The 27,509-nt window shown below is 46.4% G+C and overlaps 3 protein-coding genes across 5 annotated transcripts in view; 1 reads left to right on the top strand and 2 right to left on the bottom strand.

Annotated features, from left to right (window-relative positions):
• Positions 1–10,149: 10,149 nt before the first annotated feature.
• On the bottom strand, positions 10,150–11,592 carry LOC119699003 (translation initiation factor IF-2-like). 2 transcript variants are annotated; one of them, XR_005256324.1, is made up of 2 exons: positions 10,548–11,592; positions 10,150–10,368 (listed from the first exon to the last, which is right to left on the bottom strand). XR_005256324.1 is itself a non-coding variant. In XM_038131930.1 (2 exons), exons 1-2 carry the CDS (start codon positions 11,589–11,591, stop codon positions 10,352–10,354), a joined length of 456 nt encoding a protein of 151 aa, XP_037987858.1. In that variant the 5' UTR covers position 11,592; the 3' UTR covers positions 10,150–10,351. The 2 variants fall into 2 exon arrangements, 1 of the variants encoding a protein (XP_037987858.1); XM_038131930.1 differs by having other exon boundaries at positions 11,153–11,592.
• ATP1B1 (ATPase Na+/K+ transporting subunit beta 1) lies at positions 11,396–26,223 on the top strand. The gene is made up of 6 exons (XM_038131910.1): positions 11,396–11,689; positions 14,252–14,380; positions 21,270–21,425; positions 22,102–22,286; positions 24,143–24,223; positions 24,823–26,223. Exons 1-6 carry the CDS (start codon positions 11,590–11,592, stop codon positions 25,087–25,089), a joined length of 918 nt encoding a protein of 305 aa, XP_037987838.1. The 5' UTR covers positions 11,396–11,589; the 3' UTR covers positions 25,090–26,223.
• Positions 25,797–27,509, bottom strand: part of NME7 (NME/NM23 family member 7) — a 91,001-nt gene continuing 89,288 nt past the window's right edge. For both annotated transcript variants that reach the window (XM_038131864.1, XM_038131855.1), the window contains one exon: positions 25,797–26,300. In XM_038131864.1, coding sequence (XP_037987792.1) covers positions 26,268–26,300 — 33 coding nt within the window. In that variant the 3' untranslated portion in view covers positions 25,797–26,267. The remainder of the gene's footprint in view (positions 26,301–27,509) is intronic.

Raw genomic sequence — 27,509 nt, forward strand, 5'->3', positions numbered from 1 at the left:
AAACACAACATCACTATAATTTGATTTGTGAGAGCTGTCTCCAGTGCCCTGCTAAACATCTGTCCATTGTGAACAAGGCTAAGTCACTTTTCCCATCTCTTGCTTTCTGCCTGAGGGAAAGGTAAGAGGTAGTAACTCTTATCCGTAGTATCGTGTTAAGATCCAGCACTGGAGAGCTGCTCACATGTTCTGAGCACTTCTGATGATCCCAGAATGCTGAGACAGTGCAGCACAGTGAGGGTGGTCTTATATTTGAATTAATTAAGTCTTGAATCAAGACTGAAATATTTAAGAGTTAATTACCTACCCTAGAGAGGCTATTCTCCATTTTTCTGTCTTGCTCATTTTTATGCTTTGTTCCAATGTGTGTCTGCATCTTTCTGCACTGCCCAGCCTTATGCTGCCATTTGGGTGATGAAACCGAAAAGGCTAAATTTGTGGCTTATATATGAAGAAACCTTGGAGCTGCCCACCAAATTCTCCTTTTGGCTCCTGCAGTGTGCCTGAGGCTGGCACCACCCTGCAAAGCTTGCAGGTTTTGTTGACACATTGAGATAAAAAAAAGGACTCACCTTATGTCCTCAAGAACCTAGGCATAGCAGTGACAATAAGAGACAGGTATTTGAGGTTAGGAGAAGTTTGCATTCATTCTGGTGTAAAAATTTCAGCCCCTCTGGAAAAATATTGGTGTTCTCCCTTTAGGTTTTTCAAACTGCTTATAGACGAAAGCTGCATCCCCAAGAAGGCAATGACTATGATTTTGCTCAGAAAGGCTTGTCTGTCAGAGGGTCAAAGATTATAAAAGAGTAGTTTTCTAAAAGCAAAACTGATTTCAATTGAAAGCATGTGTCCAGCAAAATGCCTGGAATATTTGACTGCAGCAAATACCTGACTTTATGTTTCAGCCAAAGATAAACTATCAGGCAGACTCAAGAAGTAATGGAATGAAATTATACTGTCTATGTTGTGCTGGAAGGGCATTATAAATGATCCTTAGACTGCAGTCTCAAAGGACTGTGGCATTTTCATGAATTTTCTGCACACTGTTGCTTGGAGCCAGACAAGGCAACCGCTATCTTGCTCTTCCCATCTTGCCTCTCCTGTTCAGGTCTGTTGCAAAGCCTGATGAGGAAAGGGTAGTAAAAGAGTGCTGGATCTGCAGAAAACCACTCCTGAAGTGGAAGAATGACAGTGGAGAGAAAAGCTTCTTCCCTGAGTACTTGTATACATCTGGTCTCCCCCACTTCTGCTCTGACACCTCTTTTAGATAATCCCATACAAGACCATTCTCTCTCTTGAATAGCTTCTTTACAAAAGAAAACGGAGGGGGAAAGTCATCTAAGTGAACTAGAGGCATGAATTTTAAATAGGTGAGTCGATTGCATTAAAGTGGACATCTTTAATAAGGGTGAGGTAAATCAAATGTTCTTAAGCTAAAATGCCGACATGTGGCTTTAATGTGGTTTAAATAAGTTTTTAAAGTTTCATCACTTGAAAAGTTCATTCAAGTTAGGTTTCAGGAGCGTCTTCATGTAGGTAAACCCACAGTTTCTCCCACTGATAAAATGGGGACTTCCCTGCCTTAGGAGGGTGCTGCTGCCAGACCCAGTTCCCCAATACCTAGAAAGCACTTCGCTCGGCAGGAGGCATTGGGCCAGATGTGTACAGCCCTCTCTCCTAAGTGCAGCAGACACAGGCTGTGGGCAGCTGCTCTGTGCAAGGCTCCCAGCTGCAGCCTCTCTAGATACCTGCCAGCTGGCAAGGACAGTACTGTCACCTGCACGGAGCCATATCTGAGGTGGCAAAACACTGGCTCTGCTCTTCTGCCACCAGCTCCCCATGTCCCACATGCACCTACTAGAAACGGGGCCAGAATCATGGATGTGCACTTCCTCTTCAGTGGGCTTGGAAGTCCAGGGGGGAGAAGAGGATTTGCAGGGCTGTTCAGTGTCTGATGTGAGTGACTTTCCTGTGCCATTTCATTAGGGGAACTCAACTGCAGCAGATTCCTGGAAATCTGATCCCTGAGATAAACGTGGAAGAACTGAAACAGCAGTATCTGTCCAGTGCTTCAGACTGTCAGTTGAGAGGCAGGTCAGAGCCTCCCTGACCCGAACAGGGCTGTTAGTATACAGACAGCTGTTCTCACTCATAGACACCAAGTGGGCCTAAGTGAAGGCAAAAGTTATACTAAACAGTCACACTGCTTTCAGAGTCACATGAACACTACTGACATGCATTTTCAAAGAGACTGATGACATTTAAAGCTCTTTGATTAAACTATTTGCTTTACATTTATGACAGGATATTTATCCCACTGCTTCCCATGGGAATGAAGCACACTGATCAGCCTTCCCAATGACCAAATGTTTGCCATCTCAAAAACATTCTCCTGGAGAATAAAATACATGTCTTTATTGTACAGCTCTGCCTCATCAATAATGCTGGGACAGATTCTCTTACAAACATATCAGGTTTAAGAGAGCAGCCATCTTACTAACCACACTAGCTATTTCCAGATGGCATTTTGAACACAATATAGACCAGGGACCTTGCTATCTAATCCATTATGCAATTAATTAGCACTTATAAATTAAGTATGGGCCTAGCAGAATGTGTCCTTCCATGTGGCAAGCCTTGTGCGGCAAGGACAGACTGTGAGCCGGTGAGTCACCACAGGTGACACAAAGGCCACTTCAGCCGGTCATTTTGCCAGAAAAATGAGAAGCAATTCCCATGTGTCAGGAGGCTGCATCTGAAGAAGGAAAAAAATTCTCTTTGTGCACTCTTGTGCTGTAGGTCGTTTATTTTCTGGTGGTTTTGACACGTGGTTGCTCAAATAGCAGTGCAACAGTAAGACAGGTCGGTACCTCCTTCATCAGATGAACTACCGTGTGTCCATCGAGGTTTATGGTTCACCTCTAACTGCACACCCCATAGGAAGGCTGATCTGTGGGCATCCTGAGGCTAATGGTGACTTACTCAGCCAGACCAGGGACAGCTCTGAACCCTCTTGCTGGGCCGTGGTGAAATGCACCAGTGACAGGCCAGTGCTGGCTCTTTCTGTGCAGTGTGTGGCTGTGGTGACACCTCCCTCACCCCTGCATGCCGCTGACCTCTAAAGCTCACCCAGGTGAACTTGCAGTGGCTGCAGTCACACCATCAGGCTGGAGGGTGAGGTGCAACATGCTGGATACAAACTGCTTCTCCAAAGTGAGCCCCAGATTAGGCTGGGGACTACGCCTAGTTTACTTAGCTGCCAGTGTACTCCCTGGCTTGGGAAATCCCTAGGTGGCAGACTCCTGACACCTGGGCGGTCACACTGGTCAATGTGTATTTGCCCTGTTCTTAGGCTCTTTTTCTAAATATTTGGTGCTGACCACAGCTGGAGAAGACACACTGGATTAAACGGACCTTTGGCGTGTTGCAGGTGTTGCCAGTCTTACATGCTTACAAGTCACAAAAACTAGCTTGTAACAAAACTGGTTAGTTAAGACCATTTTGGTAAGGAGTGTTCATTTGTGAAGTCCTTTGAATATCAGGCAATAGTAGCTAATCTTTGATTACCAATAGTGACTGCTTTTCCAAAAGGAAATATGGGTGGGGAGAAAAAGGAATTTCTATTCAGTTCCTGGTCCTGGTTGCCTGGTGAATTCTTTTAACATGCAGAAGAACAGATTTGCATGTTGGTATTTTGGGGATGTTTCCTGTGACAGAAAAAGTGCAACTCAAAACTAGCTGACGTGGAGGTCTTTTCAAGATTATATCTTCCAAGGATTTGTGTTATTCAGCTGATAAATAGGGTTTAAATAAGGGAGAAACAAAGGTATCCCCTTATGTCAATAACAGCAGTATCACAGCACACGACCCGTCCCATTGTTAGGGCAGACATATGAGGGGAGCTGTTTGCTCATGGTGTTCACTTCCCCGTGGCAGTCACTTGTGGTATCTTATTTAGCCAGGATTGAGAGTTTCTGAGAAATGCCTGATCAGTCTGTGGCCACCAGCAACACAAATGCCCAGGTCCCATCATGATGTTGCAGGATGGATTCACTTTGACACAGATCTGGTACAAATGTCCATGTCAAACATATCCTGGCTATCTGAGCACAAAGGCAAAACAGATTTTTCAAGGTATACAAGCATCTAAAAACACACTGAGGCTCATCCAGCTTTTTAAATTATTCACACAGATCAGGGTCTGAACTCCTACTAATTATAATAAAAATTATATGAGAATTACAATGAGAAAAGTGCTTTTTAAGCACCCTTTGGATGTGTCTGCCCCCTTTGCCCTGCATGATAATACCTCTCAGGCTGTGTAGTGTGCTGCAGTCCGCAAGACTGGCTTAAAGAGAAAAAGGAATTTCAGACTCCAAAGTGGTTACAATGCCACCAAATTCGTATAAGTGTAATGAAAGCAGACAGCTTCCATCACAGCTGCATGATGTCTTTCATCATAATAACTGGATGTTCAGGACTGTAGAGGGATTCTCCAGTGAAAATGTGTTTGGTTTTTACACATCATGTGTCACTTCAAGTGAGGGTGCAGTGTTGGTCACTGCAGGATGTCACAGTGGAACCAGACAACCCAAGCCAAACCAAAGTCCACCAAGAAGGTCACAGTGGGCAGCAGGTTCTCTGGTTTGCAGAGACATCCACCTTCAGCTGGTAAGAAGTTCTAGTGTGGACAATGCTGGAGCAATCTTTAAAATTACCACATACATGGTGAATAGTTTCAGGGAAAAGACCTCCCATGAGGAGATGGAGAAAGGCCTCTGGCAGGCATTGTAAATTATGTACCATCCCACTGATGTTTAGAAACAAGTTGAACCTGAACTTACCATTCCCATTGCCAGCTCCTGTGTAGTGCTGCTTAGATAAGTCTTGCTCCTGATGGCTAAAAATAGAAATGTTTTACCACTCTGATTTTGTTTTTCTTTTTTGAAATTTTCTTTTTCTTTTTCTTTTAGAGAAGGCCTCAGAATAGTTTTGGAGTTTATTTAGTTCTCATTCTTTGACTTGGTTTCCTGCTGGATGTCCCAGGCTGGCTGGCGCTGGAGTCAGCAGAGCTCAAACTGGAGCAGACAAGCGGGCTGGTGCCCAAGTACAGCCTTCATCAGAAACCCTATATGGGGCTTATGATCAGGGCCAAGTGGAGAATGAAGTCCTGTGATCTTACTGCCTGAACAGAAAAGTGCTGGCAGCTGTTGAGAGGGTGCACAATGCTTCTATAACCAGTAGGAGCCAAATGGGGACAATTTTTTTTGGACCAGCAGGGTTGAAGCTGTATCAATGCCTCAAACTTGCAGCTTCTGACTGCATCAGGAGCTCATGTAGCTGTCTGAGCTTGGTAGCTACATACCTGGAAGCCGGCTACTGCTCCAGTAAGGTTCCACGTGCCCATTATCACAAAACATGTGCTCTTGATAGCTTCATACCTACTTCCTGGGTAATGCTGCTTCCCTGTGTGATGATCCCTTCCAGATGTGCCTAGGAAAACAGGGTAGATTTCATGCAAGACAGTATTTTCATATTATTTTCTGTGAGATCAGAGTAATTTTTTTTCCATATAAACCCAAATGCTAAATTCTGTGAGTATGATGTGATTTCTGCTGCCTTTCCAAGTTGCTTTTGTCTCCATCAGAACATTGTTGCTAGCTGGCAGGTTTCACTGTAGCAATCACCAGAACCCTATACTGTCCACTAAAAGTATTTATTCCAGTTGTCAAACACCAGGCATGCATCACGTAGTCTCTATTGCATCCTCCTTTTCTGTCTTCACCTGCCATCCAGTCCACCCCAAAACCCTTCCTTTGTTCTGCACATAATCACCAGTTCAACATAAAGTGTATCTTTTTTTTTCTAGCACTGAGCATTTAGACTTTCTCCCACCAAGACTGGTCAAAAGACTGCATCAGCTGGTCATTGTGGCAAGGAAGAGCGGCTCAGCTCACGTAAGTTAAACCAAATCAGGACTGAAATGGTTTATTGATTTATTAAGAACATGTAATTAATGGACAATCCATGAACTATACATTCAGGGTCTATGTCAGCAATACAGCAGTTCAACCACTAGGTTAGACACTTAGAAAACACTTATAAATTCCTGCTGGTTCCTAAACACACCTTTGTAACTAATCCCCAGATATGTGGGCACCAACCCCTCTCTCACTGGCATGGGAGTCACTTCTGGGAGCACAGCTTCCCCCAGTTATGTCCTTCTCCCACTGGAGTTGTGGCCACTCCAGCTCTGGGGGTGCCCACACCACTCCCAACAATCAGCTAATGCATCTGCTGGCAGGAAGGGACACCAGCAGGTCTCACCTCCTCCCAGAGTGTGTGCCACATGCTGCACCCCATAGGGTCAGGCCATGCACTGGGTGCCTGCTGTTGATGGTGTCACATGGATGGGGAACTGCCACATCTGACCTCTACAGAGGCTGTGATGTGCCAGATTGGATTCTGAGTCTGAGGTCTCTCCCTGCTCTGTTACTGGTTTTTATTTTTCTTTTATACAGTCTTTCCAAGCAACTCATTCTTTGTCTCCAAATTGTCTTTGTCATTCTCTGGTTACCATTTAATCCAGCTGTCAGATGCCATCCTCTTTAGCATCATCAGCTGATGTCTGCTATTTGTTTTCCTCTTCAGCAGAAGTAGTTTGGGGCAAATGCCTCAGACACTTTTGTGTTTTCCATCCTTACATGCTCCTTAGTGTCACTCACCTGTTTTATCGGCTGTTCTACACCTCATTTTGCCAAGGGCGAGCTGTGGAGGCACTCCACCATTACTAAAACTGACATAAAGGAAAAGAATAGTGTCCCCATGTGTGAATTTGGGGGGAGGTTATTTCTACACGCGTTTACTTTCTCAGGGCCTACCAGTTCATGAATCCTTGACCTTAGTTACCTCACCTTGCACAACTATATGCAGGTAATCTGTTTAAATTGTGCAGTCATTGTGCTCAGAGAACCAACTGCATGTGTCTGTAAATCTAATCGCTAGTGACCGCACACCTGTAAGAGGGACAAGGAGAGGAAGGAGGAAGACTTGAAAGACAGTTTTGTCCTGGGAGACAACATACCCTGCCTGAGCCAGTGTTATGTATAGCAGCCCCTGAATGGGTTTTTTTCTCCTGAACATCCCAGGCAGAAAATTGGAGAACAATCCCAAGGCAGTGTCCTACAGGACCAAAAAGCTGGCACGGCAACCAAACACTGGCATGTACTTTGCTGGGACCCTGAGGGCAGTTCTTGAGGGTCACTACTCTCCCCCTCAAGGCCACCAGAGGACTATAAAATGGCTGTTTGCCACCTGGCATCTTGATAGCAGTCTGAGGGCTGCCGTTCAGTTCCTCATCCTCTCTCAGCTGTTGTGTGTGATGCAGGCTTGGTGCCAAGCAGTTGAGCAGCTGCCCTTTTCCAGCTCCTGGGCATGCCCATCCCCATTTGTTTGCAGTGGCAGCCCATGGAACCATGGAATAGTACTGACTTGAGGCGATTTTGCACACTTCTGTCACCTTATAGCTTGCACTTGGTCCCAGAGCCTGAGTTGCTCTCTGCCCTGACATGCCTCTCTGCTGCTGCTCATCACAGCATCACCCACAGCCATCTTCAGAGATGTTTCTAGATCACACATTGCACAAAGTTTCTGTGTGACCATCAGCAGTACAGTCTCCTTTCCCCCCAAAAATTGCACTAAGGGGCAGAAATCAAGCCAGAAAAATCTTTGCTTTGCTCTGCACTAGCCATTTCTCTTTTGCTGCTACATGTGGTTTTTAGGGTAGTTAGAACAAGGGGTGAGAGACGCAGAAATTTTCACTCCATGTTTTAGAAGGTTGGTTTATTATATTATGATATATATAATATTAAAAAACCTACACTAAAACTATACTAAAAGAATAAAGAAAAAGATTCATCAGAAGGCAAAACAAGAATAGAAAGAAATGAATAACAAAAATTTCTGACTCCCGAAGAGTCTGACTTAGCTGCTTCCTGATTGGTCATTAAGTAAAAACACTTCACATTGGCCAATCAAGGAAGCACCTGCTACATTTTACACTAACAAATAATAATTGTTTACATCTTAAAACCAAAGCTCTTAGCTTTTCAGAAGGAGAAAATCCTAACAAAAGGATTTTCATAAAATATCATAACTACAGCTACATTAGAAATAGTTGTCCACCCTCCTGCCCCATAGTGAGCACCTTTCATTGCTCTAGGTGCTTTCTTCCAGTCCCACAAAGCAGGAGATGGAAAGGAAGCAGGAAATCTTTTTGATGGCTATGCTCAAGGCAGTGAGATAAACACTTAGCAACTTCCATCCCATAGGTTGTTCCTTCCTAGGTGTCAGTGCACAGCTTTCCCTAACTCCATCCTTCGTCCTGCAGCTAATCTCCTGGACATGCATTGCTTTGCACATTTTGTTCTGGCAGTTTCCAACATTGCCTCAGGCCCTTATCACATTAAAAAGTGGCCTTATTGACTGCCTGATTGATATCTGAGCACCCAAACAAACAGTAAATTTGAATAAAATTTGGCACCTCATTGCCTATTAGTTCTGCTGATTCTGAGAGGATAATTCACAGACATCAAGGTAAAGTGCATGTCCTGAGCATGCACAGGACAGAATCTTTACTTTTGTAAAAGGTTGACAGAAATAGTTTGAGACCCTCATGAATGGCATTTTGCCCATTCCACATCCTGCACACCCCAGCCTGTGCTGTCACAGGGATTTGATACTTCTGGCCACCACCAACCCAACAGGACTTGTCTGTGTAGTTACAGAAATACAAATGCTTGTCGGAAGAGGAGAGAGTTTCTCAGTGATCCTTGAACAAACACTGATGAAGCCAGGAGCTCCTGCAGCTCAGCTTCCACCAACAGCACTGGAGCTCATAGTGATGGTATGACGTGCTCAGAGGAAGATCGTGTTCCTGGGTGGCCATTTACTATGTAATTGTGATACATTCTTTAGATCCTCTCTAGTTGCTTTCTCCAAACTAACCTTCTGTGGTCAGAGGAAATAATGCTGTGATAGAGTGTATCTCCATTAAAATCTTCCCTGATTTCAGTATCACCTTGAACCTCCCTGAATGTCCCATGCCTGTTTGGTTTTGCATGACCCTATTGCTCAGGCAGAAGTCAGGAAGGAGAGGGCTGCACAGACTGCTGCTGTTGGATATGCCCTGAGCTAACTCATGTGCTATTTCTTCCACAGAGCAGATGAACTGTGTCCTGGCCCGTAGAAAACATGAGACATAACATTGCAGGGCAGGCTGTCTGGTGAGCAGATTTCATGCCTGGGTGACATCACCACACACCCACACATAGTTCCCTAACTGCTGTCCTTTGTAGGGTAGCACACCTGAGTTATAAAATTGTACCCAGGGCTTTAGAAGGAAAGTTGGTTCAGCTCCTCAGCTGCCACTGCAGACTTGCAGTTGCAAGCTCTCAGCCCAGCAGCTGAGAGGAACAGACTAGCTGACAAGAGCAGCAACTGCACTGTGGTCTGGGAAGTAAAAAATGGTTGATTTTTCCTTCAGCAGTGCTTGTGTATTTATTGGCTTGATTATAATCACAGCTGCCTTAAGTTGTAACTGATACTGCCCTCCCTGCAGTGTAGATGATGTTCGCTTGGGTATCAGGTACTGCTGTCTGTGTTTGCTTTTGTTATCAACCACCATCACCAGGACTCTTTAAAACACTAGCTCTGACCAGACACCAAGGAGAAAAGAGAGATTCCAATTATCCTCTTCCCCATCACATAAACACCACTGAGACCTGATTCTCCTAATCCAGGATGAAAACCTGTGTGGCACACCTGGCTCCCTTTGATCATGTATAATGTGTCAAGGTGCATTCATCAAACCAGACACTCCCAATTAAACACACACAGCCTTCTAGGCACACAACCTCCATGTATCTCTAACCCATAAGCTTTCATGGCTTTGAGAAGTCTGGTTGCATGTCTAAAGCTAAGGAAGCCATCCTCAGCCACTGTCATGAGTGTAGTTGTAACCTTGAGGGTATCTGGCCTGTCTGGACCTAGAGTGGCCCCAGCAAAGTAAGACTGAGGGTCTAAAAAAACAGGTCCCTCAGTTGCTTCAGGAGCTGGTTCAGGGTTGTAGCCATGGAGAAGGGTGCCTCATTATGGCTTGTTCCCTAAATGCTAGCTTTAATGGCTTAGGAAGGGTATGTGATGATGGTGGCCAGACCACTTCTTCTTGAGACCTGAGGAGAGCATGTTGAGTTTGGGTGGTCCTTGATTCCAGGCTAGGTCATTCTTGCAGGGAACTGCCAGAAGGTGCACCTGCTAGGGAGTACCATAGAAAGGCTCATCTTATGTGCATTCATTGCAACTCCAGACCTTAAGGGAAAAAAAAATAAAAGAAAAGAAAAAACAATGTAGCTTAAGGGCAAGAAAATATGTGGAATACAATATTACAACCCGACAGGAAGTTAGAAGTAAACCCAAGTGTGCCTGGATACACAGATTTAATTTAAGTATCCTGTAATGGTACCAGGGGACCAAAGCACATTGGTTACCTGTGATGACAGAGGTGTCCCCGCAGAGAATCCCCCAACCCCACCCGGCCGGGCCAGGGGGGTGCGCTGCCGGCGGCTGGGTATTCCCCGACCCCAAGGCGGCTGTGGCGTCTGTGCAGCGCCCTAAAGGTCACCCCGCAAGGGCGGCGGCGGCTGCCGCGTGTGCGAGTCCTGTCCCTCCCGCCGCAGGGGACAGGCAAGGCCCGCTGCCGCCAGGAAGCCCCTGCCCGCCCCTCCCGGCTGGTACTCCCAGGGCGCGGGCGGCGGAGCGCGGGGCCGGGACGGGAGCGCTGTCGGAGCTCATTATATCCGCAGCCGTGTTACACGTGAGCCTACCGGAGTATGGCGGGCGCGGCGGAGCGGAGCGGGCGGCCGCGCGGGGCGCCAGGAACGGGAGAGGGAGACAGACGGTGCTCAGCAGCGCCCGGCCGACCAGCTCTGCTGTGGGGAGCAGGGGCCGCAGGGAGCGGGCAGGGCGGAATACCGGGAACGGGCAGGCGCGCGTGTGGAGCGGCGCGCGCACAGGTGTGCGGACCGGCGCGCGCACACGCGCCCGCAGCTCCAGCCAGGCAAGGACGCGCGCCCCCGCGGTAGCACGCACGCACCTGCCCGGCCCGGCGGGTTGGAGCTCCGGTGAGCAGTGGGCGGCCCATACCCACCCTTCCCCCCGCTGCCGGTGCCGCAGCCCCCCGCCCCCTCCCTCTTTGACGCTCCCGCCGCCGGCGCGCCCCCACCGAGCCCCGCCCGCCCCGGGCCCCGCCCGCGGAGCTCTCGGCGGATCCGCATTGGCGGCAGCGCGGGCAGGGCGGAGCCCGCGGTGTATATGAAGGGGCGCTGCGGGAGGAGCGCGGCTGCTCTGTGCCCTGTGCCCTCGGCCGCGCTCTCCCCCCAGCGCTCCTGCGTCCCCCCGGCCGCCTCCCTCGCTCTGCCCCGTCGGGCCGGCACCGCCGGGGTGGGCGCACCCACCCGCACCTTTCGGGGCCGCTCCGCCCGCTGAGGGCTGTAGATCTCTACACGCCGCTCGCCCACCCCGCTGCTCGCCATGGCCCGCGGGAAGGCCAAGGACGGTGATGGCAACTGGAAGAAATTCATCTGGAACTCGGAGAAGAAGGAGCTGCTGGGCCGCACTGGGGGCAGCTGGTGTGAGTGCGGGGCCGGGGGGCGGCGTTGCGGCGGGCGCTGCAGCACAGCCCCGGCGCTCCGCCTCCGCCGGCTGCGGCGGGGCTGTGGCCGGGGGGGGGGGCTGGCGATAGGGCGTCCCCGCGAGGCGAGCGAGTCAGGGATGGGGTCCCCCTGCCCTCTCCCCTCGGTGTCCGCTTGGGCCCCGCGGGGGCCGGCGAGCGCTGCCCCCCGAGTGCGGCTCCAGGTGGGTCCGGGGGTGAGGCGGGGTCGGGCCGACCTTGTCGAGGGCGCCTCGTCCTTGGGTCTCCTTCCTTTCTCGGTGGCTGGCCCGGCCCGGGAGCATCGCCGTCGGGGGACCCTGACCTCCCAACTCTCATCTGCCTTAGACCTTACAGAGGCTTTTTCTTTTTCTTTTTTTCTTTTTTTTTTTTTTTTGTTTTCTCTGGATAAATGAAACTTAGCGAGTTTTACTCCGCTGAGAAAGGGCAACTGACTTTTAATATCTCCACAAGAAGGAAATGGCTCTATGTGCATTCCTCATAAATGCTTGTGCTGCATTCGTTGCATTTAGCTTAAAGATGTTTTTAATTTCTTTACGCAAATAATAGCCTTCCAGTTGCTGCCAACCACAGCTGGTGTTGTCACCTTTGCGATGTTGAATTCACCTCCTATTGTAATGGATCGGCTCCAGAGCCGGCAGCTCTGGCAGGTGAACTAGAGCAGGCTTCTGCCGTATCTTTACGTGAGCAGAATGGGGTTGTGGGTGCGCATGGAGAGGTATTTTCTGCTTCTGAGGCACCAGGCAACTGCGCAGTGCTTCAAACGCGGAGGCTGAACCAGGTCCTTCTCCCAGAGTGTCCACACCTATCTGCCTAGGACTGATTTCTATTTGCTGAGTTGATCTGCAGGCTGATGATCAGATTCTTCTGTTATAAGCCTACCTGTTGCAAGAAGCTTTTTCCTTCAACCATGTGGTGCTCAATTTCTAGACCCACTGCGTATTTTCTGAGACCTTGGAGTGGTTTTGACCTTTAAGATGTCTTAGGCGTTTAGAGCATCCTGGCTGGCAACCTGATTAAATAAGCTACCTCCCAGCGTTTGCCTTTTGATGTTACAAAACTCAAAGGCATTACACTGCAGACAACAGCATTAGTGTTTGGTTTGTTGCAACAGCACCTCCTATGACCGTGCTCTGGAAAAAATTTCCACACGTCCCTGACGTCACGGCCATTTGCTTTACGCTGCCTGGATACCAAAGAGTGCTTTAACTCCTGGAGCACCACGTTACTGCACCCAGCTCTGCCCTCCAGCTCTGGCTACCTCCGGAAGACAAGAGGATGGAGTGCCTTTCTGACAGTGTCCCTCAGCCTCTGTTTTTCTGGGTGGCCCTCCTGTTTGCCTGTCTTCCATAGACTTTAAACAACCAGATGCCAGCTTTCATTGTGAGGCTTCTCTAATGATGTAGGGGGTTTTTTTTGATGGAGCTGGGGAGTGAGGAGGAATATTTCCACCCACTACTTACTCCCCTTCTGAAGCTCATCGCTTCAAGTCCTTCAAATAAACTACATCTGTTTTGTTTGCGATTAAGTGAGGACAGTCTGAGATCAAGCAGGCTCACTCTCAAGTTGTCTTTGGCCTCTATCTGTCCCTGCAGCCTGATGAGCAATACAGTTGCCTGGCATGGGCTGGCCTACCCTTGTAGGTAGCCTGGTGGTGTGTAGTACAGCATGTTACCCTGCAGTTAATCTGTTCAGATAATTCTTGTAAACTGGTAACTGATAGCTAGAGCTGGGCTGCTTCCCGTTCTTCTCCACTCTTCCCAGTCCCCCCTCAAGATGATTCTAGATGTTCCTTTTAGACTCAAACTACGTTTAGGCTTTTGTTGTTACGTAATTCATTCTCTGATTGGTATGAGCAGTGCCAGAGTGTCTTTGTAGGCACACAAGGCTAGTAAGTGTGCAGTATTTTGATGCCTTAAGAGTACTTTCCTACATTTGAGATGGAGTACTGAAGTTAATTTGGCCTGGACTCTTTACCTGTTGTCTTTTTTTGGAGGTGATGGCCTGAATTACTAGAAGAGATCAGGCTTTACAATGGCTTATAACTGTGAATGAAACACTTACTGGTACTGCTCCTGGAAATGGCTTTGAGCTCCAGAGCTGTGTGGAATAAGTATCCTTCAAGCACACCCATGCTTGCTGTGGACCACTTGGATCACAGACCATGTCATGTGCAAGGGCCTGTGGTGGTGGTGGTGATGCTGGGTCAGCCAAGGGATCCTTGTAGGTGTGGGGCAACATGGTTTAGTCTTTATATTTTATAAGCCCAAACCCTGATTCACAGATTTCTAAGTTTTCAGAGGCTCATATTTCCCCATCACAACAACTGGAGTGCCTTACATTTCCAGATTATGCCCTGTCTGCATCAGGGCATAATCTCACTGTTAAATAGATGTCTTTACAACATCTGAATTTCACGTGCTGGGCACCTCCTTGCAAGAGGTAAAGATTGGAAGTACTGTCCTGAAGCATGACTGCCATGAGGGCTTGATTTGATTCCTCTTTGTTTGTTTTCTCTTGCAGTTAAGATCCTCCTCTTCTATGTCATCTTCTACGGTTGCCTGGCAGGTATATTCATCGGGACCATCCAAGTGATGTTGCTCACTGTCAGTGAATTTGAGCCCAAATACCAGGATCGAGTGGCACCTCCAGGTACCTAAATAGGAGGCCTGTGTTTGACTTCGTGCAAGCTGTTCTGGGAATGCGGGGTTGGTTACTCACCTCAGGAAGGAGGATGTAATAAGCATGTCATTGCTGCAACACATATTTGTAGGGGGTGGGTATGTTCTCAGCCTTCTGTGTTAACAGTACTGGGGCTTGAAGAAAATCCTGCTAGAATTAAAGGTTGCATCACAGAAAAAATGTCTCCTCTCTGAGAGGAACTTGAACCTGCTTTGGTTTTCCCTTCCCCTAAGCTGAAGTGATGGGGTGAGGCTAAAAGGCTTCACTTTTGGAACAGGCTGTATGAGGAAGCTGAGTTCAGTTTTTCTTTCTTCAGAACCACTCTGTTCACATGGGTAAGTGAAGGGATAAAGATAAAATGTTGACTCTGTCAGTGGAAGTGGCATGCACAAGGAGCAAGGGGACAGTGCCTGTTCTGGGAGTGCTCATGGAATTGCTTTATCCAACACCAAAGTGCCCCGTGCTCTAGAGACGCCATGGCACTCACTATTGGGAATTGACACTGACTGGCGTGGAAGGTGGAGTGTGGGTCTGGTAGCTGCTGATGTGTGACCTGTCCTCACAGACCTAGAAATCTCTGCTGAAAATGATGCCTGAGTAGTGCCTGTGGCCAGCTAGCCTTGGGTAGGGCAGAAGGAGTGAGTGGCCCTTGCCGCAGGTTTGCGCTCCGCCTGCCCAGGCTGCGCTGTGCTCCCACGGCAGCCGGAGCACAGGGGGAGCTGCGCAACTGCTGCTTTCCCACATTGCAAATGACCTTGAGGCTGCCTGGCACTGGGCATCCTAACGATCCGTCTCCAGTTGCTCTGTGAAACAGTTCAGAAGCTTTTAATAACAGTGGTATTTAAGTGACAATTGTGATGCTGATAGCTTGTAGCCACACAAGTTGGCCCTGGTGCTGCGCTGTGTCTTGCAGCCCCACTGCCTGTAATGCTGTGCTGTGAATCCCTGCCCTAAACACAGGTAATGTCACTGTCACCAAATGGTGTTACAGCTCAGCTAAGTTATCTTTTCCAGATAACTGCTTTTCTACCAGCATGCTTTAAACACAGAACAGAGGCTGGAACTGCTGTGTTCGTGTATTATACTTCTTCATATACCATCACCGTGGCTGGGGCAAATGCTGTCTTTAAGCACTGAAAGCAGCTCTTTTAATCTCTGCAGTGGACCTTGGCATTTGCAGGAAAGACTGTCACTGATACTGCTCAGAGCTATTGGCTGCATCTGAAAAGCCAACATGGCTAATGCTGGGGTAATTGTTACTCAGTAATGTGTTTTTCCCCTTCATGAAATAATTAGCAAAGGCACCCATGGATCTGAGGTCTCACCCAGATAGCCCTGCTGTTCAGCCAGATGTCACATAATTACCTGTTCTAGGTAAACTGATTGCTTTCTGTGAAACAGCAGGTTTTGATTCCAATTTCAAAGCAACTCTGGTAAAATTTTTGTGAAAGACTTCAGCCTGCAGAGGATTTTTATTAATATCTTAATTGCATACTGTACCAGTTTTTCTAGGACTTCTTTTTTTTTTTTTAACAAAGAACAGGAATTGAATTTCAAGACACTCTTGTAGTGTATACTGCAGAAATCAAAATAGAGGAACAATGACAAGGTTGTCAGGAATCTTTTGTAATAAGCTTTCAGGATGGGTACTGAAATCAAGGAGAACAAAATCCACCTCCTTGAATGTGTGACTGTGGGGAGCCAGTAAACAAGGGTTTTGAACCAAGCTGCAATGGCATATTCATAGAACTTCAAAGAAATAATTAGTAAATAGAACGGGATCTTTTGCAGAGCATCACTTGACAGCACTTCCTACAGATGTGGACAAGCTAGTATAGGGCATGGCGGAGGCTGGCACTTAGTATCCAGTACATTCCTTGTCCTGTTGCACAGCAGCTGCAAAACTGCGAGTCCAAAATCGCCCTTTAATGCAGGCTTTCAGAGACACTGACAGGTAGTGAGTGGCTGCACTGCTGTTTGGGGGGTCAGCGATCCCTGTATTCTCTGGCTGTGCAGGATTCTCCCCAGTGCTGCAAGCACGGCTGCTGTTCTGTCAAGGAACACATGTGTGGTGAGCAGCAAACTTGAACTTTCTGTGATCTGAGACACCTGCAGATGATGAACTATATAAAGTAGGATGTTATGCAATTCTGATTCCTTGTTCTTGTGGGAAAATTTGCGAGCCAAGTAAGTATACTGGCAGCTTGATAAAGCCCTGGATTTTCTAGGGAGCCAGAAAAGCTGGTTTTATTCTTGTAACAGTGCTTTGTCCTTCTTGGGCAGGTTACTGTTGTGTCAGCCCAGCATGTTTTGAGAAAGGGAAAACTAACTTGCCTTCAGGATTTGCAAGAGAAAATGCTGTAGGGGCTGCTATAATATCATTCTTGTTCTGAAATACAACAGATTTCATAACAGCAGCAGAACCTACAGGATGTTGTATTGAGTTATTGACATGGGTATAACAGAAAGCCATGAAGTGCTATTTTTGCAGCTAAGTGTCATTAATATGGTAATTGGTTTCTGCATTGAACGCAACAGGAATGTTATACAGGGCTTCAGGGCAAGCTGAGTATTGTACCTTTCCATTACACTATTTTTTTTCTTTTGTCTTGTGGTGGGGGAAGGGACAGTGCAGTTCACCTGCTCCAGCCCTGCCATTGCGACAGCCCCAGCTCCCAGTTCCACGTGTGCTGCAGGCTCGGACTCTGCTTTGAACACAGAGGACTTACCCTGCTACTAGTGGAGGACAAAGATATTGCCTCTTAAGAAGCATCCCTAAAAAATAAGGCTTCATTCTCCCCCTCCCCACTCCAATACAAATTGGGCTGTGTATCCTGCCATCTTGTGGTGTGCATCCTGTGGAACAGCATTCAGTCACGAGCTGGCTGAGGAGACAGAGCTCACTGCAGCCTGAGGCAAAGCTTTGTAAGTGGTGGCTAGAAGGAAGAATCCCTGCTCCAGCCAGGGGATTTCAGGTGATCCTGCTTCAGGCACTGCTGGGCAGTGAGTGCATCGTAGAAAGGCTGCTTTGGTGAGTGTTCCCCACTTGGCTTATTTAGCTTGGACAGCAGCAGCAAGGTGGCAGGGAGACTTTAAAGGAGTGTGCGCTGCCTCCTGGGAAGTTGCACCTCTTTGTTTCTCTTATCTCAGCAGCACCTGTGCTTGGGAAAATCTCAGTCTCCAGGATGTTGTAGCCAAGCAGGTTTTGCTGCATTTGCAGAAAACTCGCACCTGCTTTTTGCACTTTGGGGATGAGGTTGACTGGAAGCTTGGAAGGGATATAGTGGCTTTTAAAATCTATCCTCACACAGTGAGCTGGGGGAGGGTGTAGTGATCACTCAGTTTGTTGTCTGTGTCATCTCAGGAGTGTTCATACTCATTTGGAACAAAGATTACATGGTAGTTGGAAATGAGCATGGTGTGATGGCGCAAAAGTGGTTACTGTGGCCTTATACAGCTATTCCTAATAACAAGCCTGACTTCCCACTTCTAGTTTCTTCCTCTTTACCCTCAGGATACTTCTCCGGAAGTCTTGCTATTGCAGCTTAGAAAGATAAAGTCTATGTGGAAAACTTTTTTTAAATGAACTTGAATAAGCAGGATTTTAATTTGCAGTGGCATTTTGGAAGTGGAACTGTAGCTGAAAAAAAAGAACCCAAATGACTTTACATGGGGTTTTTTGGTGTTTGATGTCCTTGTATAGTCACAGCCAACAAAAGGTAGTGTCCATTACCAACTCAAGGCATTGCTCATCATACATATGGACAATGTCAGCCAAGTGAAGATGAGTCTTACTTCCTAACAAGGCACTCTGAAGTGCCAGTTGTGGTGATTTTCTAATTTGTCAGTATTTTAGCAATGAGTTACTTCATTCTTTTGTGTGGAACGAACAGCATAACCATGTGACACCATGGTGCATCTCTGTCGTAATAGCTTGAGATGCAGAGCTGTGTCATACAGATTATAATCTGAGATAGGGAAGGGAGAGGGTTGTTAGACTCCTGGCTCTGAAAGTACCTGTGAGTTGGTTTCTTTACCCCCATAGGACTTGCTCATGAATGGCTTCCTCATGTGCATGCAGCCTCTAAAAGCTTCATTCATGCCAGCCACACACTTCCTTGGGTGTCTAGCAATACATGCCAGGTAGTACTGCAAGGGCTCAGCTTTTAAGTGTTTTTTTCTTGTCCTGTTTGCTTAAGTTGCCAAGTGGGGGTGAGAGAATGTTCCAGAAAGGTTAGTGTTCTGCAGAGGTTACCTTCTGCCATTGTACAACATGCTTGGTTTTCCACACAAGATTGCTTAAGGTTTCAGTGATAGTGCTGCTCTGCTAACACCACTGCAGCTTTTAGTTTGGCTATGGGATGTACAGAAGGAAATGATACATCCGGACTTTGGGCTTTGCATCCAGTCAGCCGCAGGCATGTGAGAATGGAGGTTGTGGTAGAAGCCAGTAACACAATTTTTTAATTAGGATAAAAGTATTTTTCATTACAAGTCTTTAATATTTATAAAGATTCTTTCTAGCTTTGTAAGTGGGAAGATTGATCTCCAGTTTGCTCCTATCCTAAACAAAGCAACCATTTGTGTGCCAAAGCCTGGTCTAGTCTGGTTCATCCATCCACCTGGAAATGCTCCCAGTTAGGCGGAAAACAGCCCAGCTTGGGCCATGGGCTACCTGGCAGGAACAGTGGTTCCTTTGTGCTGGCTGCTGGAACAGCTGCTTGGATGTACTGCCTGGGCTTTACGGCAGTTCTGTGGAGATGTGGAAGACAGGGATGCTTCGGGATGGGAGTCTGTTCTCCAGCCAAGTCACTTGTCTGATGGGCAGAGGGTTGGCTTTGGACTTCATCTATCAGTGGCCAGGCTCTCTTAAAGAGAGAAGAGGGATCTTCTACTGAGTGGCTTTTACAAACCACAGGGTTTATTGCTGACCTTCACGTCACCTTTGCCAAGCCTCTGTGGGTGTTACCTCGGCCAAGACAAGAAACAGAGATGGGGAGGTCCTGAGCAAAACTGACAATTTCACTTGCCTGACTGGAACTTAACAAGCCTGGCCATGTTTTCTTGATTTTTTTTTTTTTTTTTTGTATTTATACACTTGAATATGTATGTGAATATATATGTCACCTGTAACTTGAGCTCTGGAAAAGGCACACCCAGGAGAGGACCCAAGGCCTGGCCTGCCTCTGCTGCAATTCCAGACATTCACTTCAGGTGACTGAGTCTGTTTTTCCCAGCTGAGTGGTAACATGAGAAGGGCTTGGCAAGATGGGTTTGAAGTCCCTTACTAAAATGGAAACTGGTGTATTTTTTCTATATATAACTTTGTGAAACATGAAAATGAGTAATTGCTCAAAAGAGGATTGAAAGCCACTGACTTTGAAGGCTGTGTCATTCTGCTAGAGGAATAGAGAATTGCTTCTAAACTTGTAAACTCAACCTGGTCCATTGGTAGCAGAGGAATTTTTGAGCAGTTAAAAGCTGCTTCAGGAATTAAATTGGAAACACCGGAGCTCCTTGCTGGACTTCTCACAATCTTTGGTGACCAGGAGCTGTGTTTAGGGTAACAAAGGTAATCTTTGTCCTAGGTTACAAATTCCAAGTTAGTGGATAGTGACAGGGGGGTGGGGGGAGTGGTGAGTTGGTTTGCGGAGGGACTGAGCAGAAGCACTCAAGTGGCTTTGGAAAAATTGCGGGAGTCACCAGCTCTTGTGGGTTGGGGCCAGCCAGCTAAGCTGCCTGAGTTTTGCACTAGAGGAGCTTCTTAACAACAGGCCTGTTCTGAAGCTGTCAAAGCAAATGCTGCTCCCTTGCTCCTTTTCTTGATCTTGCTAAAATGAAGAGGACAAACTGAACTGAACTCAGGACGTTAATAATTACAGTCGCTGCCACAAAAGCAGCATGATCTTGGTTCCCATTACTTAACTTGAAGTGTTGGCCATGCATCAATACTTTCAATTAAAATGTTACCTTAACATTGCATAGGAGCAACTATTTCCAAGTTCCACAATGAAGAGCAAATGAGATGGTGCTTTTTGTTATCTTGTAGGCATTTCTTGTTTATAGTCTCTTCTCCATGCATCATTATTATAGTCTAAATCTGAGTTGGTTAGCACAGCCCAGAATCTGGAGAGTCTTTTAAACAATTCTTCCATGTGGTGGCATTTCCTACTCACCTCCTTAGTGATAAATAAATATAGTGATTATATAGTGATGATAAAACTCATCTTCTGAACTCTCTTACAGTCAGAAATACCCAGTTTGGCAGTGAAAAGAGAGGAGGCAGTGCTCAGGCAGCTGAATTTACTATGGAAGAAAATGTCTCTTGCCCTGCATCCCACAGGGGAGACACATAAAGGCCACACGGATTCCAGCTGGCAGAGCATTACCTGACTTTGGAAACCTCTTGTCTTTGGTAGCAGGAGCTCATGAGTGGAGAGCTGTGCTGTATCCTAAACACAGAGTTTGCAAACACTGAAGGCAGCCTGTTAGAGATACTTATGTTCTGTGTGGTTGGTCTCACACACCGCTTCCCTTCTATCCCCGAGGAGGAGGCAGAAGTGCACAGTGGATCTGTGGCTGGCTCTTTTTCTTGAAGAAAGCCTAGACTTTGTAGCCTCACTTCTCCATTTTGTGATTTTTGTCTTTTTACCTGACAAAAATGCTGTGATAAATATTTTAAGACTGTTGCTGCAAAGAGGAGAACCTCTCCTCCAGTGAGCTTAAGCTGTTTTGTCAAAGTTCTTATGTCTGAAAAATAGAGATTATTATTATTTGGAGTTATATTCTTGGTATCGCCTGGAGGCTGTGCAGCTCTGAGGTGTACTTAATGTTTTCTCCCTGATTTTGCTTTTCTTAGGACTGACTCAAGTCCCCCAGGTTCAAAAGACAGAAATTGCCTTTACTGCCTCTGATCCCAGAAGTTATGAACCCTATGTGAGGAGCCTGGCTAATTTCTTAAGGGACTACAGTGATGAGCAACAAACTGAAAACATTGTGTTTCAGGACTGTGGAGGTAAGTCTTGATTGTTTCCTACAGCTGAGGACTGAATGATGCCTCTGTCAGGTCTACCAGAAGCTGAGGTTGAGCGGTGGTGGTCTTGGTCTTCAGCTGTTCCAGCAGCATGTGTGTTAACTGGCTGCTCATTAATTTCATTTGGGCAGACCACATTGGGCCATACTTAGCAGCTTATTATAGAGTTGGGAACCCCCACATTTCACTTAGAGGAACTCGGTCTTCAGCTGACTCTGGAGATGGCATTGACCTTATTCTCTCTGAAAGCCACAGGGGTTTTACTGATGACTTTGCTAAAGCTAGTGTTGGTCCTCTTTGTGCCATGCAGTCAAGCATCTAGGAGGTGTTTACCCTTAATAGCTTACTTGTAATCATGTGAATGAGACTCTAACCTCATAATACGTCTGTATCAAATCTGAGGGGAACCCACTTGTAAAAGCTGCCCAGAAAAAAATTAGTCTCTGAGCCAGATGACTATGGAAGAAATCTGTTGTAAAACAAAGCTCCATAAAACTTGCTGATCTGGGAGCAGCCCTGTGTTGGGGGGTAGCTGGATGGAGGTCTGTGGAGTGCCTGAACTGCCCTGGTGAGGGAAATCCCATCTGCCCAGGGAAGTGTAAGTGACTCACAAGATCCCACTGCATATGGTTGTGTTTTCCTTCCCCTGCTGTGACAGAAACACCTACTGAATACAAAGAGAGAGGACCATATAATGATGCCCAGGGCCAGAAGAAGGTCTGCAAATTCAAACGTGAATGGCTGGAAAACTGTTCTGGATTAAATGATCCCACCTACGGCTACAAGGATGGTAAACCATGCATCCTTGTCAAGCTCAACAGAATTATTGGCTTCAAACCTCAGGCAAGTATCTTTCTTCCCTTTCTAGCAGAAGCGACTGATCAGGAGAAAGGGTGGCTGCAGATTTGCTGTGCCTGCTTTTTGGTCTCCAGAAAGAGATCAGTATTAAACCCTTTCTGCAGAGGATAAACTGTGAGACAATTTGAGTAATTTGCTTTAAAAATGCTTTTAATTGAAAAGCAGTGAAAGTTGTGCACTGCAAGTTGGCAACAAGTAGCACTGAACCTCACAGTGCAACCTCCTGGTAATTTATCTGGTAACTTCTGAGCCTGCTATTGGAGTTGCTGTAAAGGGGCATTTTCTTCAAATGATGAATTCCATTTTAAATTCCTGTATGCTTCCATGGCACCAGCACAGACCAACCCTGTCTGTAGTAACATCAGTACATTTTGTTATGCCCTGATCCACTCCATTCTTTTCCTCAGTGCAGTCTTGTCTGCCTTGCCATAACTGCTTAATTTACGAAATGCTGATATTAAATACCAGAGTGAAACACAGGCTAGAAAGACTAAACTACATTTGAAAGTCAGGCACAGCTGCAAGAAAGGTGAGGCGGTCTTTAGTTAATATGGTTTTCCAGAGGCTTTAGGATATCTCTGCCAACTGGTTGCTCTGCCCTTCACCCAAGGGAAGTCTGCAGTAATGTCGAAGGGTGTTAATCTGGGTATTCATGGCTTTTCCTTCAGTTTTTTTCCCTACTGCATTAAAGTGCTAAAAATTTCTTTAAAGAATTCTGTGGCAAAACGTGTGCTGTTGAATAAGGTGGTGTGCAAAACCTGCCATTCCGTATTTTGGCTGGAGAGGAGTGCAAATGGAGTTCTAGGCCACCTTCACTCCCATCTGTCAGGGCACCTGAGGATGGGAATTGGTGCTGTCTAATGAATCCTGAAGAATATTTCCCTTGAAAGGGAGCTTGTCCTGTGCTACAAAAATGAACAAACTTTTGGTTTATCTGATGCGTAGTGGAAACATTTTAGCAGAATGTACTGTGGTGGCTGCGGGGTGACATGAGATGTGCATGTTTGATGATGGGGCAAGAGAAGGGTTTGGTGTGTTTCTTTTTTTTTTTTTTTTTGCAATGGAGCTCTGGAGACCTCCAGACTGCATTAAACAGCAGGGTCTGGTCACGGAATGACTTCGCAGATGTCATTTAGAAACAATGTATCCAAGGCGGTATTTATTTTGTGGTTCCACACTCCAGCAGATACTCTGTAGTTCTTGCATTGGGAAGTGTTTGTAAAGCAGATCTGAAACGGCAGTGTTGTCAAACAATACTGCTGCACTTTAAAAGACCAAAGACCAGCTGGGTTAGTGGTTGGACTATGAGAGTCCAACACTGATTTGGCACTCACACCCTTCTCTTATATACCCAGAGCTTTTGTCCTTCCTTGTTGGTGGTGTTGAAGTTCAGCAGTGTCAGGGTGAGACTGTCACACTTTGTTCTTTCCTGTGCATTTCCAGTCCTGATTGCACACCCCTGGCAGGCAGGTTGGCAAATCCTGCACCAAACACCTGCCACTGTCTGAGCTTGCAAAAATGAGCCCCACTAGCTATAGACACTCTGATATGAAACACTTTCCCCAGGGACACCATGGAACTAAACCCAGCTTGACCACAGCAGATGAAGCTGTAAGAACATCCAGCAGTTCTGCTTGGGTCAAGTCCCCCTGCTTCCAGTTGTGTTACACTGCTTGTCTGTCCCAAGAACCACTGAGAGCTGTTGCCTCTAAACTGTGCTTAGAAGGGACTCCAGTTAACGGTGTGTGTTTGGTACTGCTGCTCTTTGTTGCTGCAAAGGTACTCCAGTCTGCAGTGTAGTGTCCAGTGTGTAACATCCCCTTGTTCTGGATTTCTTCTAGGCTCCAGTCAATGAAAGCCTCCCTCCTGAGGTTATGGCAAAATACAACCCAAATCTCATCCCTGTTCACTGTGTTGCCAAGGTAAGTTGGAAATGTGACAGAGCAGAGTTGGGAAGCTGCAGGCGATGACTAAGCCTTTGTCCGAGTATAGTTATCCCCTTGCCTGCCTTTCCATAGACAAATGGGGTGGTTCTTACTTGGGATAACAGAAGTTTCTTAAAGCCCTGCTGATGGATAAGTTAGTGCTACCTTCACAGGGTGGGGTACCAGCAGGGCAAGATTCTTAAAGGTATCTTCAAAAGTAGCCATTTGGCTTCCAAGTGCTGTGCTGGAGCAAAAAAAAAAAGGCCTCCATGGAAGGTATTTCATACTGGGCATGTGCAAAGCAGCTGAGAAACAGCAAAGTTTCTGTAGCCAAAGCCTGTGCAATTGTACCACAGGACGCTCTGGTGGTTTCTAACTGTGTAAGTGGCTGAGGCTTTAAATTAAGCAAAGCCCTTTTCCTGGCTGATGTGTGCTGACATGTCCTGTGAGCCACTGGCAGCTCTTGTGCTGTCATGGTAGGCACCAGCACTGACCAAATGGGAGGTCACAGTCTCACTGAAAATCAGCTGCTGATACAGCCGAGGGCTGCCAAAGTTTGGGTGGTCATTGCTTGTGCCTCCTCTTCCCCTCTGCAGCGAGAGGAAGACGCAGACAAAATCGGCACGGTAGAGTACTATGGGATGGGTGGCTACCCTGGCTTCGGGCTGCAGTACTACCCCTACTACGGGAAGCTGCTGCAGCCACGGTACCTTCAGCCACTGGTGGCTGTGCAGTTCACCAACCTGACCTACGACGTGGAGGTGCGCGTGGAGTGCAGGGCCTACGGGCAGAACATCGTCTATAGCGACAAGGACCGCTTCCAGGGACGCTTTGATATTAAATTTGACATAAAAAGCAGCTGATTGTAAGCACAACTCTCTTCCTCCCCCCTCCTCCTAGCCATTTAAAAACGTTAAAAAAAAAAAGAACAAAAAAGAAAACCTACTAGTCTTGAACAAACTGTCATACGTATGGGACCTACACGTAATCTATATGCTTTACACTAGCTTTCTGCATTTACTAGGTTAGAATGTAAACAAAGTGTAGCAATAGCGACAAATATTTATTCTACTGTAAATGATAAAAGAAAACAAAATTGAGCCTTGGGACATGCCCATTTTTACTGTAAATTATGATTCCATAACTGACTTGTAGTAAGCAGTGTTTCTGGCCCCTAAGTATTGCTGCCTTGTGTATTTTATTTAGTGTACAGTACTATAGGTGCACACTCTGGTCATTTTTCAAGCCCTGTATTGTATCTGTTTTCTACTTCTTGTGAGCAAAGACTTTTGCTGTCCAAGGTGTAAATACTCAATGGGACTAGAACTGGCATGAAACGTCTCATTATTTTGTTCCTTATCAAAGAAAGGCCCACCTGTGAGACGATAGTTAACAGCACTCCATAAGGCTTCTGGCTTTTCTGTGGTGTTAGGGTATTTTATTTGGAGGGGTGGCAGGAAAACTAACTTAAGTGAAGTCAAAGAGAATAGGTGATTGTGTACTGTGCTTTGTAGCGAATGCTGTCTCTCTCTCTCCACCTTTTCCCTTATCTTCCTGTATGTTGTGTGAGAGACTGGGTCAGGCTATATCACTCTCCTCAGTGATAGGCATAACTCTTTGCTTTGTATATTTCCTTTTCTTTTACTTTTCCTTTTTTTTTCCTGCTGAAGGCATCGCACACTGTGGTGCTAATGTCTTTATTGAATGTTTTAGCCATTTTCATGGTGGAAGAATTTTATATTTATGCAGTTGTACAATTTTATTTTTTCTGCAAGAAAGTGTAATGTATGAAATAAACCAAAGTCACATGTTTGAAAATAAATCTTTATTTTAAACTTTATAAAAGCAATGCAGTACCCCATAGAATGGTGTTAAATGTTGTCTAAAGTGCAAAACTCTATGTTCTAACATGTAATAATAGCCAGGAGTACAGTGCTCTTGTTGATCTTGTATTTCAGTCAGGTTGAAACATTGGACAAATAAATGAATGAACACACTGTTCTGTGTCCATGTCTGTTGCAGTGGGTGAGGATGGAGCCTGTTAGCTGTCCAGAATCTTGAAGAAGTACTGCACCTATTTCAAACAGAAAATGCATCTTTATCATTCCCAGACAGTCTCAGCAAAGGGGGTTGAAACATTTGAAACATTGAGCTGTTACACATCAGTGCTGGGGTCTGTTCATTACTTGTTTTCCCTCTCCCTACTGTGAATGAGAGGCTGCTGTGGAACACCTGTCTGTGCCTGTCAGGATCCCAAAAAGTCCCTTCCCAATTGCTGCACACGCTCCACCACTGGAGGCACAGGCTCTGTGTTCCAGACAAAACCATCCATCCTCAGTGCAGGTTAGAGCTTCCAGCAGCCAGAAGGGAGGCTGCACTGAAGCCACAAGAGTTTCAGGGCAGCCACTTGCTCTGTGTTACTGCTGGGCCAGTGGCCAGGGCTGAGGACAGGCTCTGCCTGCTGAGGCTGCTCAGAGATGACAAAACGTGGCAGCTGGCTTTGTGCAGGAGTCAGGCTCACTTTGTGCAGCATGATGCAGATTACCAGGGAGACTGTCTCCGTGTAAAGTGACAGAACAGGGCTATCCTAGAGCAACTGGCTTGATTAAGACTTCTGAAGTGGAATGCATAACCCTGGAGAAGCAAGATGCTGAACTCTTTGCCATCTGCTAGAAGGAAAAGCATGGTTATGGTACACTGGTGGTTAGTGCACCCATTTAGCTGTTCCATGTTGTTCTCAAGGAGCAGGTGCCAGCAGAAATCGCACCTTCAACTCTTTCTTTTGCTGCTGTATGTTTAGAGCAAGGATTTAAAAAGCTGGGATGAGAGCCCTAAAATACTCCCTAATGGAAACTCCATCTGCAAGAACTGCAGGAAAGCTGAGCCATTTTGGCTCCCAGCAAATGATGGGTTCCTACTGCTACCATTTTGGGTGGGGATATTGTTGCATGGCTCAAGGTTTGGTGGGATCAACTGCCAATCAATTCAGTTCCTAGGTAAACAGTCTGTGACAATAAAAAAAAAAAATCAAAACAACCACAAAAAGCCCCAAACCAACCAACAAACCAAAAAATATTCCAAATTTTATTTGTGTGAGACCCAACTCATGGTTAGGTACGTGGCTGCCTTTTAATTCTCTATATGAGTGTAAAGTCTAAGCATGGACTATTAATAAAGAGTCTGGCTTATTCCAGGGGTTGGGACAACCATTGTGGAAAACTGAAAGGTGCTTGTGTTTGCTTCAGTGAGCAAATGTCCAAAAGGGCTCGTGCAACATACTCTT

The sequence above is a fragment of the Motacilla alba genome, chromosome 1 (assembly GCF_015832195.1).
Source record: "Motacilla alba alba isolate MOTALB_02 chromosome 1, Motacilla_alba_V1.0_pri, whole genome shotgun sequence".
Taxonomy (NCBI): domain Eukaryota; kingdom Metazoa; phylum Chordata; class Aves; order Passeriformes; family Motacillidae; genus Motacilla; species Motacilla alba.